Raw genomic sequence first — 16,087 nt, forward strand, 5'->3', positions numbered from 1 at the left:
GCCAACCGAATAAACTTCGAACGAATGACACTTTTTTGTATATCACAATTGTCAAAAATTTCACAATTGCTGAATAAGCAGATGGAAAAAAAGATTCCAACAGTTCTTGTTGTTGCAAATCCTCATGAAAATTGGTATAAGCTTTGTCAAGACTATGCTGACGTTTTCAATGTTGAGCAAGCTTGTTGGGAAGATATTTCCCTCACTTCCTATCCAACAAAAGTAATGGTTAATCTTACTGCTTCCAAATATCCAATTCATGAAAGCCAAAAGAAACGCAGAACAATCAGTCCAGATTTAGTTGTTGTTCGTATGCTTTGTCGATACATCGGCCGACTTGGTACATCACCAGACTATCGTAATGTATTATATGGTTTCATGCATGCTAACATTCCAATGATTAATTCCTTTTCAGCTCTTTTATGCGAAATTGATCGACCATTAATGGTAGGGCGTCTTAAATTAATCCAAAAACGTCTTGGAAAGGAGAACTTCCCTGTTATTCCACAACATTATTATTCCCAATCCCAAGAGATGATCATTACTCCTCAATCTCCATATGTTCTTAAAGTCTCATATCCGCATGCCGGCTATGGCAAAATGCGCATCAACAACAGTGACCAAATGGATGACATCAAAAGCGTCTTACACTTACACCATGATTACATATCAGCCGAACCGTTTATTAATTCCGAATATGAAGTTCGAATTGTATACATAGCTCCCGACTATTATAGAGCCCACAAGCGTAAGTCCTTTGAATGGAAAGTTAATTATGGCGTTACAAATGAACGTGAAGATATCGAAATGACGCCTAAATACAAAATGTGGGTCGACGCGATCAAAAACACATTTCCCGACATGGACACGTTCTGCATTGATAGTATCATCGACAAGGAAGGGAAAGAATATATCCTCGAAGTTAATGGATCAGCACAAGGATTCGCACCGGAGCATAACGACGAAGAACTCGCGAAGATGAGGGAGCTCGTGATGCGAAAGCTGAAGTTAATCGAAGAAAATAACGAAAATGGCGAAAAGAAGCTAATGCTGGAAAGCGAAAAGGATCTCGAGATATTGAACTTGAAGAACAAGAACACGTTTTTGGAAACTAAGATCGAGAATTTGGAAAGAAGAAATAAAATGATTCAATCGGATGGCCCAATACCAGAGGAAGAAGGCGATGGAAACGTTCTGGTGTACGGATTGATCGCTGTGCTGGCAGCTTTGGTATTGTTCCAGTTCTTCTTGATGTGGAAGCGACAATGAATAAAAAGTTTATATAGTAATTGGAATTAGAGGAATTGAAAATATTTGTTTAGAAATCGCCAGAATTTCGTTTTGACTAATACCAAAAATATATTTCTAAACTCAAACAGCTAGGAAAAGCTTACCAAGATATTCTTCGATTACATGTTTAAGCTTCTCGTCGTTGGAGAATCAGGCGTAGTAAAACGTGCTTTTGCGTTTTGAAGATAATTTCTTGTTGGAAAATGATTAAAAAGTTTAAAAGTGTAGATTTTGTGTTAGCGCAAATGAAATTTAAATGCTAATGCAAAGCGAATTTGTTTTTGATAAATAATAAACAAGCGATATTTTGGATGTAGCAAAGCTTTCTGAAAATAATATTTGGTGATAGAGAATGGCTTATGTTTAGCTAAAGTGTCTCTAACATGATGCTTACCTGTTACAGAAGAAATTCGACTCAAATAAAGCATTTTAAGCTTTCACGTGTCCAAAGGTTTAACACTGCAATTTACATTAATAATTTTGAAAATCGAAAATTAAATTCGTTTAGAAATAAAAACCATTTGATCACAGCCATGGGTACCAACCACTATACATTGCGCACAAGTTTTCCTGACTAGTAGCGCTTTGTATAAGCTTATCCACATGTTTCTTTACGTCCATTTCCACTTCTCCCAAGTCATTACCGTTCAATTTATCCTTAATTCTTTTAACAATTCCATCATCTTTAATCAAAGGGTCTACATTAAACACCTTCAATATTCCAAGTATTTGTTGCTTATTATTTCTTAATAATTCCATAACATATTCACAACAACTCCTAAACGTTCCCTCAACCTCCGATACCTCCATAGCGGTTATAAACGATCTCGTCAATCTAAACGGCACCTTTTCGGGGCACCTCTTTCTTTTCATTGAAATTTCGAAGCATTCTTTGTAGTCAATATTAATAATTTTGCCGGAGACCGTTTGCATCAAAATATTTTGAAAATGTCTGTTTCCAATACCAATTAAATAACCCAAAATCGAAGAAGCCACTAAAGAAGTAGTATAATTAATTCTTCTTACTAACCAATGAGTAGAATTAGAAGCTTCTAATAATAAAATCGATTTAATTTCATCACCTTCAGTATCTTTAATACTTAAATTATATCTTTTTATCTTTTCATCCAAAGATAAATTGTCATAAGAAACGTTACAATTTTTTGATGCGATTTTATATTCATAATTTTCGATGATGTTTGGCTTTTTACTTGAACGAATTCTTTTTATTATATGATTTAAAGTTTTACTACCAGAGAACCATGAAATTATACCGACTTCGTTTGAGAATGGTATGACTTTATTTATAGATATTGTTAACTTTTGTGAGAATGGAATTGATGAATGATTAATTATCGCGTTTATATAATTAAACAAGTTCATAATTCGATGTTGGATACGTAAATCCTCATTATTAAGTATGATGAAAATATATTTTTTACCATTTGAACCGACAAATACAATTTTTAATTGTCGTTCTTTCGATTTAATAATTTGTATTTCGTTTTGTACATTATCTATAGTTATTAACTTCTCATTATTATTATCATATGTACCGGGAATTATAATTTCAAGTTTACGTAAGTGTTTAATGTCAGTGATTGTATCGATTAATGATAATGTTTTAGGTGTTTTAATGATTTGATTAATGATATTTAATATTTTTGAATATATTTTTAATGATTTATTTATATATTTCGAATTATTTGTTTCATTATATTTGTTTATATTCTTTTCAGCTTTTGTTAATACATTTTCAAATAATTTAATGAAACAAATTTCTTTAAATGTCTTTTGTTTAGTTTTAGTTTCATTATGTAAATCTAATAAATTATTAATAAATGTTTCGGGTTTATTGGAATGTAATAACTTCGTAATCAAAATTTGCCATTTGTTCCATAAAGTTAATGAAATATTAATCATTTCATTTGAAAACAAATCATATTGTAAGAATAAGTTCAAATGTTTTGTTGTCGAATTAATACGATTAATTAAATCAATTATTAATTCTTTTTGAGGTAAATTACTTTTAATTGGTACATATAAATATTGTAATATTAAATGTGGATGTTCATTTGATACATTATATAAAATCTCTTCAATTAATTCCTTTAAGTTTTCGTTATTAATATTATTTAGTTTTGCTATTAAATATGGAATAGAATTTAACCAAAAAATCGATGGAATTTTATATAAGTTTTTCATTAAAAGTTTATAAATTTCTTCATTCCCATATTTAAATAACTTTGAAATGATTAAAAACAAAAATTTATCATTGTCATTATCAATAGAAATAATTCCATTTAATAAAGCTTTAAATGAATTTATTAAATAATTTTCATTACTTTTATCTTCTTTAAATAATTCGAAGTTAATTTTTCCCCAAATTGTCCATAACTCAGATAAATTATCATTATTTTTATCATTAATAACATTCTCTAATATTGATTTTGCTTCTAATTTCTTATTCATTGATAATAACCATTTAGTTAATATAATTCGTGAGTTAACATTAACTAAATTATTTGATATTAAATTAATTGCTTCATCTTTTTTATTTGATTTCCATAATATTTGTGACTTATAAAGATTATAAATGTTATTCATTTCGATGTTATTTTTATTCTTTTTAATTAAATTACTTAATAATGATTGTGCAATTTGTATTTTGTTTTCTTCAATTAATGAATTAAATAAACGATTCCAATATATATTTAATTGTGAATTATTTAATACAATCGAATGAATACAAATGTTTTCTAATAATATCGTCGAATCATTTGTTAATCGATCGAATCTTGATTTCCATTTATTTGTTATATTATTTAATTTTTCTTTGATTAAATTCGATTCGATTAAATCACTATTTACTAATTTTATTTGTAATTTCTTATATTCAATAACTTCTTCAATTTCATTTAAGTTACTTAAAACTGAAAAATTATAATATAAATTATCATAATTTTCAGAATCTAATGATAACATTTGATAAGAATTTTCGAATTGTGTTAATAATAATTTTTCAGCTTCATCGAATTTATCATTAATTATATAATAATAAATTTTATATAAATTATCATCTTTTAATTTGGATGCAATTCGATTAAATTTACTCTTCTTAAATAAATACCAACATGAAGCTGTTTTATACAAAGGGAAATTATTAATATTTTTCTCTTTAATTAATTGATTATAATTATGTAATGAATAAAGACAATTAAATTTGCCTTTAAGTAATTCAATATCATTTGATGAATTCTTAAGTTTTTGTTCATATATTTTTAATGCTTTATCCCATAAACCTAATTTTTCATATAATTCTAATTTCTTGTTTTTAATGTTTATGTTCATTTTCTTAGTTTTAGTTAATATACCTTTAGCTGCTAAATTTAATCCAAGTTTTTGATTTATATTTATTAAATCTTCAATCGAATCATTAAATAATTCTTCTGATTGTCGAAGTGATGGATATAAGAAATCATTTTCGATTTCCATTTTAATAATATTTTTAATATTAATATTTGGTAATTTAATTTTTAATGTTTCTAAAATTTCGAAAAAGTTTACGAATAAACGTAAAACATTTTTTGGTACATCTTTAGAAGTAGTTATAACATTAATAGTTGTTAAAATTCGTTGATTTTGTTCTGGATTTACTACTAATAAAACCATTGCTATAGGTACTAATGATTCTTTAATTAAATTATATCTTTCAGCTATTGTTATACATGAAGAAATTGCTTTAGATTTACAACATCGAATTAATTGTATAACAAAGTCTTCCATCCATGCAAGCCATTGATTTTCATTAAATTTATTTGATGGTAAACTAAACTCAGTAACTTTATCATTAATAACTTGACATCTTGAAGCTTTTTTAGAATGCGATATTGTACTTTGAATAATTTTTTTGTTTAATTTTTGATCTTTTTTATTATTATCCATTAAATCATACAAATTTGATAATTCATTAATTTCTTCTGTTGATAAAATATTTTTAAGTTTCGGTAAATATGATTTTATATTAACATTATTCTTTAATGAAATTACTTGTAATAATTCAAATGATTTTTCTTTTAATGAGAAATTAATTGTAATTATATTAATTATAAAACGAATAATTTGTGGTAATGATTTAGTTAAATCACTTTGATTAACAATTACTGTTAAACTTTGTAAACAATCATTACAAATAGTTGTATTATTAATATTAATTAATAACCAACTAAATATTTTCGGATATATCATATGATCATAATATTTAATTGATTCACCAAATGATATAAATGCTGATAATATTGCTAATACTTCTTTCGAATTATAATTATCGAATTGTGACGTGAATAAATAAGCAAATCTTGATAAATATGGTTGAATCGCTTTAGGTATAATTTTCATCATCCATTCGAAATCTAAACATAACGTAACTTTATCAAGTGAATTCCATTGTTCACAAATAAAATCAACAACATTTGGTACTAATGGATTAAAATATGATCCTAAAACAGTTAAAAATATTGTCATGTTATTTAATAATAATGTTTCAAATGCTTCTAAGTTTGTCTTTAATAAGTTTTGCAATAATTTGACTAATTCTTTTTGATATACTTCGGATAATATTCTGTTATTTTTTAAGATTGATACTAATGCATCTATTGATATAGTTCTTAATGATGTTAATGATTCATTTGATAATATTTCGAAAATAGATGAAAATGTAATTGATAATGAAGCGAAAATTAATTTCTTTTCGACTGATTTCGATTTACATTTATTATAAAATGAAAATAACCCTTTAACATTAAATGAATTAATGTTAATATTATTTTGATTTTTACTATATTGATATAAATCATAAGGTTTAATTGGACCAATTGTAGAAATAGCTTTAGTTAATAAAACTAATGATATATCAGAGTTATTTAATTTGGTTAAATATAATAACTTTGATATTAAAAATGAATAATCAGTTAATATTAATGATTGCATTTTTGTATTATTCATTATGTTAATGAATAATTTTAATGCTGAATTTAATTGTTTTGGTGTCGAATGAATTATTAACGAATTATTTAATATAGTAACTATTTTGTTTAAGTCACATTTATTAGGTTCAATTAATATTAAATTCGATAATAATAATAATGAACTTGATGATAATTGTCCATTAAAGTTTTGGATTTGTTCATATAAAAATGATATAAATGGATAAAATAATATTCGTGCTTGATCAGAATCTAATGAATTTATCGTTTGATCACTTAATACTAAAAAATATTTTATTGCTTTTGAGTTCATTAATGAGTTTAAATTAATTTCCACAAATTTCTCATTTAAGAAATTCATTATATTTGTTTTAGCAGTTTGTTCTTTGATAAATAACATTAAATATTTAAATGATTCAAGTGATATTTTCTCATTTGAATCATGTAATAAGATTCGAATATATGGAATAATTATCGGATCTTTAGGTTCTTTATATAAATTACGAAATGTTTGTAAACGTAATTCTTCATTACTTTCAATAGAGATAACAGATAATATTTCAATCACAATGGATATCGATGGGTTTTTCTTTTGATAATCTAAAATGAAATTAATAGCTGATTTACGTGTTGATAAATTCTTATTATACATTTGGATACAATATCTTAAAACTGTTGGTAATGATAATATTTCACTTGAGATGTTTAATTGGATTAATGATTGAAATCCATTACGTATTAATAATGGATTACTTGATGAGTTTAATAAAATTGGATTTAATGCTGATATTACAGGTTTATGAATTCTTGCTGTTAAAGTTGGAATTATTTTTAATAATTGACATATTCCTGAAGTAATTAATGGTGTAATTTGTAATGAATTAAAAATTAAGATTATGTCATCATATAAAGTTTTGGTATTAACTGTTAATATCGATATAAATGAATAAATACTTTGTTCGGAATCCATTTGTTTAGCAATTAATTGTTTACATTTCATAATAACATCAACTTCTTCACCAAAACATCGATTTTGTGCAAAGATAAACCTTCCCATTGATTCTAATGATTCATTTCGAAATTGTAATTTCTTATGTAAAATATTATATATTGATTTATAATATGTTAATATTTTTTCTTGTGTAAATAACTCGGGATTTGTTCGAAAGATTAATGGAAATAATAAAAATGCACCAATTTTGTTCTCATGTTCTCGTGATAAAAATTCCATAGGTAACTTAGTGAATTTAAACGCTGTTGTTAATTCAGGACGTTCATTTAAAATAATTTCACATGCTTTGACGGCACTTTCGTATAAAGATGTGAATTTCTCTGTGTTTGATAGGCCTGCAACAAGTTTAGAGACAAAAAGTCGTGGATTAAAGTTAATACTTTTATCTTGATCATTCTCCATAAGGTATTTTATAAGTGATAATGAAATAGTAGATACTTGTGTGGATGGTGAAAAAATTCCTAATGATAACATGTTCATCACAAAATCTACTTGCGCTTGTAAACAACTGGGAAATCGGCGAAGAAGTAAATTGAGTAAACAGTATGATGTTATAACATGATCAGTGTCCATTTGACTCCATTTCTTCATATTTGATCGAAATGGTTGAAGAACCATTTGAAATGATGAATGAAGAGATTTGGATAAATATGTTAGGACTCTGTCTAATAAGTAATATGACTGAGGATTTGGTCCAAGATCAACTGTTAATACATCTTTGGCAATTCTATTGGCTTTATATACTTTATCACCTACATCAACATCTATGAGTAAGGAAATTAAAATCAGATAGTCTTTATGATTTTTTTGCTTTAGAGTTTTATTTGAAATATCATTAAATAATTTATTAATATCGAATTTTTTCTGTCTAGATTGGGAAGAAATGAAATTCTTGAAGTTAGAAGCCAATGAGCTAAATTGATATTTGTCATTATTGTTACACATCAAAATTAAATTGTCTATGTAAGCTTCTTGAACATCATTAATATTAAGGCCCGCAGAATTTGTATCGATTGTGTTTAGGTTTATGCTCGCTGGTTTCTTCCTTAAACTCATATTTTGGTTGATATTTAGATAGGTATTTGACAGTTGCCGTCACTTTTTTGTTTAAGCAATATTGGTAACGGTTTTTACTTTGAATTTCCCGTTTTTTGACATTTTGAGAAATTACGACCGTTACGCAAAAAAATTTCAAAAATTTTTCTTTGCTAAAAGCTTTTACATAAAAATAAGAAAAAAACAAAATTTTTAAGTTTTGTTTGCGGCGAGATAGTATCTGATGATGTATAATTAAAGATATCATCATGTTGTGTTCCGGTGAATTTCAATCAAATTAATTAAAAATTTTAAAATTTTGATAGATATATTTATTACAATTTGCATACAACGACACCAGTGTTTCCCTGTGAAACAAAAGCCTTCAAACCTTTCATTCGACACAAATCTAATATGTATGGACGGAGAACAGGCATTCCCCCAGCAGAGTGAATTCCTTTTCCTGTGATAAAGTTAACTTGCGCAACGTTTCCGGAGATTATCGCATTTTCTATTGTCTGGTTAAATTTTTGATGAGCTTTCATGATCGTATACCCATGAAGATCAATTGTGATAATTCTCTTCGGCCCGTGGGGCCTTCTTACAATTTTACTTCGGGGAGCTTCTGTAACGAGTTTACGAGCAATGTCAACATTTCCATTTGCTCTTGAAATGGCTTCCTTAGCTTGTGTTATTGTTAAATCTGGTCGAATGGAGAAAATTTCATCTTCAAGTGGAGGCTGTTCAAATGAGTGTTGAAGAAGGATTTCAGCTGCAGTATCGAAATCATTTCCTTTAAGTGCATCACGAATGATGTTTGTTGGCATTGCCGGAAATATTTCTTGTAGTTGAGATACAATTGGATCTGTTGTTACGCTAAGTTTTGTTGGGTTTCTTTGAACAATGATATTGATTGCTTGTTCGACATCTCCTTTTGCCATGTCAAGTGATTCTTCTAAGACGTCATTGCTATAATTAGGGAAAATGTCTTTGAGTTGCTTGACATTACTTTCTCTAAGAAGAGTCGGATTCACTAACGGTTTCAGATCGTTCGGGATTTCTTTGACCTTTGAATTCCTCGGCGGTTGTGCGGCGGTTTTTGATGACTTTTGGGGCAATGGAAGCTGAGGGAACGAGTTCAATGTTTTCTGCTTCCTTCTTTTCCGGTTCTGGTTGCGATTCTGCTTAATGGTTGGATTCATTTCCGAAAGGATTTGAATTGCAACCTCAAGTGAATTTCCGGCTGCTTCAAGAGCATTTCGAAGAACATCTTCTTCAATTTTTGGAAATGCTTCTTTAAGAATTGCGACCGAATTTTTTGGTTGCGATTGGTTACTATCTGATTCTTGGCTTTGCGTTTCATAGAGATCCATTTCATCAAGAAATTTTATTGCTTCTTCAACTGAATTACCTGCTGCTTCAAGAGCATTATTGAGAACATCTTCGCTTAAGTTTGGAAAACTTTCTTTGAGAATTTCAATTTGTTTCTTTGTGGATGGTTCATTTTCTTGTTTTATTGTTTCAAGTTCTTCATAGTGGTTAAGCATTAACTTTGCTGCTTGTATTCCTTGTATAGTTTCCTTTACGTTGAATTTAAAGTCTTCCAAATAAATATAACACAATTCATCACTCATATCAGGAAATTGTTTTTGTATTTCCTTCACTTGGTTTTGAGCGTTGTCATTTTCATTGTTTATAATTATATCGGTATTGTTTTCTGGAGAATATATAATGTGTAAAGTTTCATTTGCTTCATCAAAGGGCATCCAGCTTAGTATATCACTGCATTCTTCGTATGTTGAAAAAGGATTTAATTTTAGTAGTTCTTCAACTCTTTGTGAGCTGTTTCGATTGTTTTCTGCAAGCATTTGCCCACAGAACCCAAAAATTCAAATAATTGAGTTGTTTACATAGGTGTTTTCAAATGTCTAAGTAAAGTATTTAAAACAAGAAAGAATATTTTTCTATTGTTTTCGTGGATATCAAGATTACTATTGGATTATCCATCTTAAATTATGTGGCATGTATTGGTAATTTGTTTGAAAACATTCAGATATAAATTTCACTTAAAATTATTTGATCAAAAATTATCAATTGTAAAAAGTCATAATTACTGAAGAAAACCAGTCAAATAAAATATTGAACTATTATTAATATTGCAGATTAATTACGCAACATTTCAAAGGAAGTAAAATTATTTTTTACATTTAAAAAAAATTTCGAAAGTAATTGATTAAGTGTTTTAATGAAAATAATGTTAAACTTGTAATGGATAAATAATCTGTTAGATTTTAATATGTTGTGAATGACAACGTTCATGATGATGCTTCTAATACATGTAAAAATGTAACTAATAAAGTGAATTAACAATGTGTGATTTTGAAAGCTTAAAAAATGATATTGGCAACATAGAAAACTCCATAAAAAAGAATCAATTTCTGCCAAAACTGTAGTTTTATATTGAACTCAAATATTATTTGCCTTACATTCCATATGACTAAGAAAAAAAGAATTATTCAATTTTCTCCACAGCAGAATCACATTTTCAATGAAATTAACCCAATTTTGAATGATTATAACTTGATTTTATTTTGTTTCCATTCTTCTTTAAGGATTTGAAATGGAACAATAAAAATTGTGAATATAAAATCGAAGAGTCAACGCTATGTATGAATTCAGTAAAAAAACATTCAAAAAATATTTCACTTTTCCAAAAACATTAAATTTGTGCATTTTTTATCTTGATGAACCAGGATGAGAGTGATATTTTTTCTATGTATAGTAATTCTATTGAACAAGATGATGAATATGATCCTTTTGAAGAATCATTAATTCAACTAGATAAAATTTATAATGGATATCATGATCAGTTTTTGTTTGATGATCCAAATTTTGTTGATGACATACCAATTTTTCATAAAAGAGCTGAAACCCTTCCTAAAAACACAATATTTTCACCAACACACTTTAAATTTGACATTGAGCAAGTTCCTGTTGCTAATTCTGCATTTGTTTTGGATCATTGTAATAATAAATATAAAACTCATAAAGAACACAAAGAAATCTCTCAAGCAATTTTTGATAATGCATGTAAAAATCCTTATTTAATAATAAATCCACAAAGAATTGGCTTGATACCTACAAATATTTGGATAGATGAAAATATAACATTTGGTCAAATTGTTTCTGATTTTTTTCAACGGAAAAATAGTGCAACAAGTAGGTTCATTCATAAATTATATAATGCACTTAAGATTAGTGATATTGGTCCAAATTTTGCTGAATATGTTGGTGTCCAATGGTTAGGAACTTATTTGATTAAAGTGAACAAAAATAATTTCGGAAGATTATTAGGAATCAAATCAATTGATGGTTCATTATTTCATCATCAAGGAAACTTTTATTCACATGGATTTATAGAATTATGTGTTAGTGATATAAGAAAATATAAACTTACGAAATTTGATTTATATGGAGTAGATTTTTTAAATGTTCGTTTGTTTGTTCATTCGAATCGATTATTTATTAAAGATTGTACTGAATCTGACTTAAACAAATGTAAATGGATTAACCATAAACAGCAATAACAATTTTTGATATATTTAAATCCATTCTCAAATTAACTTGAGATTTTCCATTTCAAATGCACGTTAATATATTTATTCTTATATTAACATTAAATGTTCATAAATATTATACATACAATTTTTAAATAAAGAAATAAATATTTTTGCATATTAAATTTTTTAAATTGTTCTTTCTTAAAAAAATAATTATTTTCGGTAAAAATGAAAAATAGTTTTAAAAAAGTGTTTATTCAGTATTTTGTGTATTTAATTTTTTATTCGTCAACTATTTCAACTTTTGGTTTCTTTTCCTTTTCTTCTTCTTCTTCGTTTTTATCTTCTTCTACGTGTTGAGTTGGATGCGTTTGTTGTGTTACTGGCGTTCTAAGATTAAAAGCAGCAGTAGCATTAGAAGTTCCAGTTATAAATGCAAGTATTAATGCTGGAATATAATGTCTGTGATAACCAATGTACTTTGTAAATGGTGTCTTATGTGTCGACGCATAATATACACTTGAGAAAATCAAATTACGAATGACAGTTGTGATATTAGACATCCGTGTTTCTTGACCACCAAGAAGCGGGCGAGTTATGATTTCTAATACTTGATCCATAGTAGCAAATGTAAGAGCAATTACAAGTGATCGATTTCCAAGTATTTGTGTAGTGCGAAGAATGAGAGTATAAAGACGAGTTTGGTTGATGCCTTGTAAAATTCCAAGGAAATAATATAAAAGCCTTGTAAGTTTGTAGAAAATATCAAATGGTGAAAGTGTCATTGCCACAAAAACGCCACCGAAAATTGCAAGGATAAGAGGATTTGAGGTTGTTGGTGATTTTTTATGGGAAATATATGCAAATATTTCTCTAGGCAAAAATGTCATCAAAGCTGCAATAAGTAATTGCTTGATCCAAAGGAGAATTGATCTCTTTTTATTATTTGTAGATGAACGAACTACATAACATGAATATAATGACTGAATTGTAAACCAAAATGGAAATTGTGGAGTTCCAAAAATTAACTGATAAATTTGACGGTAACCACCATTTACAAATTGATTTACGGAATTGTTAATTTCCGCATTAAGACGATTGAACATTTCTTTCATCCCCTAAATGTGAAATGATTTAAAAATTCAATTGACCGTTTTGGCATTTTGGCCGAACAAATAGCAAAAACATCAACTACGATCGAAACATAATTCTTCACCCGAAATGATATTAGAAGAAGAAGAATCTGATACATGACGCTTCCTTTTCCAACATGAGAAGAATACGAATGATCAGAATTTCTTTGTCTTTTCTTGTTATGTCTTGGGACTAAAACTACGATAGAAAAATTTGAGAAAAAATAATGTCTCGCACATTGAAAGTCCAAATATTTTCGCTCAATTTCCTCTATCGTACTATTAACGGTCAAAATATTCTGCTTTTTATTCAAACTAGATCTAATAAATAACTAAATGTTTGATTATCCATTGGATTTTTTTATTAGGTTTTTAATCACATAATTAAATATCGTCAGATTCAATCAAGAAAATAATAGATTGAATTTTAAAGAAACAATGTCTTAAATTTTAGTCGGTTTTTTAATTGATAAATTTTTTTGAAATTAGTGTTCATTTGATTATATTCAGATCAAGAAGAAATCTCAGGAGCTAATCGCAAAATAATGATTTTTATCTTAGCAATGTAAAGTATTCAAACGAGTAACTTTTACACTTGCTTTTGATCGTGAATTTCACTTTTTGTATGATTTTCACTTTTTAAATCAGTTTTTATCGTTGCTTGTTGAACTTTTATTCAGCCACACATTGACAATTTTTGGATACCCATTGTAAAATTCAATTTTATTTGAAAAATATGAATAGTTTATTTTGCAGGTACCTGTTCAATTATTGCGTGGAAATTGAGGTTTTTGTGTGGAAAATATTCGGTGTTTGCTCCAATTCAATTTTTTCCTTTACTTTTTGAGTTATATTTGACATTTTATCGTGTATAAATGAATAAATTTTGATCGTCTGACGTTAATGCCACCCTAAACGCCCATTTTATATCCGTAAAACCAAAAAAAACAGCTATTCAAAATAACTCTTCACAAATGGTGCTGTTTTGAATCAAAAATAATCGTATTTAGACAAAAGTTCCGGAAGCCCAATTGTAAACGGTTAATTGGTAAATTGCAGCCTATTTGCGGTTAGCAGAAACAAATGAGTGAAGAAGCAGGACCTCTTGCAGCATTGCTTGCTCAGCACCCACAGCAACAAGAAACAGTTCTTGATGTTCACTTCAAAAACTCAATTGCCCCCAAAATTGAGATGCAATCTCATGAAAAAACAAGAAGCATTCCATCAAACCCTCCAACACAGAAAAAAAAAGACGAATCTAATTCTGAAAGCGATGAAGACAAGCCTATTGGCCTAACTTATCGCCAACTCTCATTTACTTCTATTGATGGAAACTTAGTTTCTAAAGGCGGTGAACCATTAGGCATTTCGATCCCTTCAAAAGTAGTCCCGACCAAAGAGGAAGAGATTGATAATGAAATAGATGAAGAAGATAAAAATGATCCTCCACAAGTTCAAATTGTAAAGGAGTTAAGAACAAAGAATCTCAAGCGATGGAAGGAAATGGGTTATGAGCCACCGGCTGATCTTATCAAGCTTACACGTGCACATACCCAAGATTCAATTAACGAAGAATCGTTTAAGCCTTTTGATCAGGAAATACCTCATCCCAACTCATCACGCGAAGCTTCTGCTGATCACAAAAATCGTCATTCAATATCTCATAAAAGATGTGGAAGTGATGGTATGAAACTTGGCGAAGCTTCTTCTAGCTTATCACGTATGTCAGAAGCTCTTATGCTCCCACCAAGTCGGAAACAAGTCAACAAAGTTGAAAATGAAATAAATTCCGAAGAAGATACTGGCGAATTATTTGGAAACCTCGGTAAGATTGTTCGCCATTCAGATAAAGTTGTTTACGAAGCTATTCGCACTGGAGATCTTTCAAATGTAAAAGATGCGAAACGATTGTATAAAGCATTCAAAAAGTTGCAAGACAAATGCATATCAGAACTTTGGGCTGATGAAGCTTCCTATCTTGCTGAACTAATGGAAGGTCTTAACATAGACCATAGCGACAAGTTGCGGCCAAGTAATGATGAGATCAAGCAACTTCAAAGGAAATCTCAAGAATCGTCTGCAAAATACGATCAACTTATTACAAAGGAACTTGACAAAGAAAAACTAACCATTGAACTCCTCAAGAAACAGTATGAGTTTGATATGCTTGAGCTAGAATCTATGGAACGTGCTTCAAAACATATTAACAAAATTTCACAACAAAACATTCTTTCATTAGAAGAGGAGGCTAAAAACCTTATGCGCCGTAACCAAATGGATAGCGCCCGTAAGGTTATTGATCAAATCGACAAATTAAAGAATCTTGATTACAAATCAGAAAAGATTGCCAACAAAAAGAGAGCACTCCACTATGAGTTACAACTAAAGATTGACAACGCGCATGCCAAATGCGAGATAAATGTTGCCGATCTCAAAAATCGTCAAAGTAATTCACAGAAAAAGTACAGCAGCCAAATCAATCGAATCAAGAAATACAAAGTCGAGATAAGGCCAGAAATTCGGTACACTGCGACAAAGAAGGATTTGTTGAAGATAAGTGCTCCAAAAATGATCGACAGAAAAAATGAGAAAATCACTGATTTTAATTCCTCTTGAAATGTTATAATGGAAATGAATCAATAAAATTATTATTGTATAAAATATTTTTTGGAAATTTCCAAATGTTATGAAGTAATATGTCAAATTTCGAAATTAATTTGGCCTGAACAAGAAGGAATTGATGTTAATGATAAAGATATTTTTTTGTTCTATTTTGGATTTATAATAATAACTTGAAATTAATGCAATGTTTCAAGGAACTGTTTTGAGTGAACAGCTCCCTCGGTTCAACATGCCTTTTCGGTTGAAACTCTTAGGTTCTGAACCAAAAGGTATTCGTCTAATACTATTTGAGAGCAGATTAAACTTTGAATATTTCCTTTAAAATATTCTTTTCATTTTGGTAAAATTTTCGACTACCAAAACATCTACATGATTGTAAGCATACAAAAAATCAAATAAAATACAAAATAGCTGAAGATGAAACATTCATTATTTCTTAATACATAAATT

The 16,087-nt window shown here is 28.4% G+C and overlaps 4 protein-coding genes across 4 annotated transcripts; 2 read left to right on the forward strand and 2 right to left on the reverse strand.

The window, feature by feature from the left end:
• Positions 1-81: 81 nt before the first annotated feature.
• GO595_003181 (Synapsin, ATP binding domain containing protein) lies at positions 82-1,269 on the forward strand (the record flags this gene model as incomplete). Its single annotated transcript, XM_067916173.1, has 1 exon — positions 82-1,269. One exon carries the CDS (start codon positions 82-84, stop codon positions 1,267-1,269), a length of 1,188 nt encoding a protein of 395 aa, XP_067776982.1.
• Positions 1,270-8,657: 7,388 nt separating this feature from the next.
• Positions 8,658-10,190, reverse strand: GO595_003182 (CUE domain containing protein; the record flags this gene model as incomplete). The annotated part of the gene is made up of 1 exon (XM_067916174.1): positions 8,658-10,190. The coding sequence occupies one exon, from the start codon at positions 10,188-10,190 to the stop codon at positions 8,658-8,660; it is 1,533 nt and encodes a 510-aa protein (XP_067776983.1).
• Positions 10,191-12,163: 1,973 nt separating this feature from the next.
• On the reverse strand, positions 12,164-12,772 carry GO595_003183 (uncharacterized protein; the record flags this gene model as incomplete). Its single annotated transcript, XM_067916175.1, has 1 exon — positions 12,164-12,772. The coding sequence occupies one exon, from the start codon at positions 12,770-12,772 to the stop codon at positions 12,164-12,166; it is 609 nt and encodes a 202-aa protein (XP_067776984.1).
• A 1,326-nt stretch (positions 12,773-14,098) lies between these two features.
• On the forward strand, positions 14,099-15,631 carry GO595_003184 (uncharacterized protein; the record flags this gene model as incomplete). Its single annotated transcript, XM_067916176.1, has 1 exon — positions 14,099-15,631. The coding sequence occupies one exon, from the start codon at positions 14,099-14,101 to the stop codon at positions 15,629-15,631; it is 1,533 nt and encodes a 510-aa protein (XP_067776985.1).
• Between the last annotated feature and the right edge of the window lie 456 nt (positions 15,632-16,087).

The sequence above is a fragment of the Histomonas meleagridis genome (genome assembly GCF_020186115.1).
Source record: "Histomonas meleagridis strain 2922-C6/04-10x chromosome Unknown contig_20, whole genome shotgun sequence".
Taxonomy (NCBI): Eukaryota; Parabasalia; order Tritrichomonadida; family Dientamoebidae; genus Histomonas; species Histomonas meleagridis.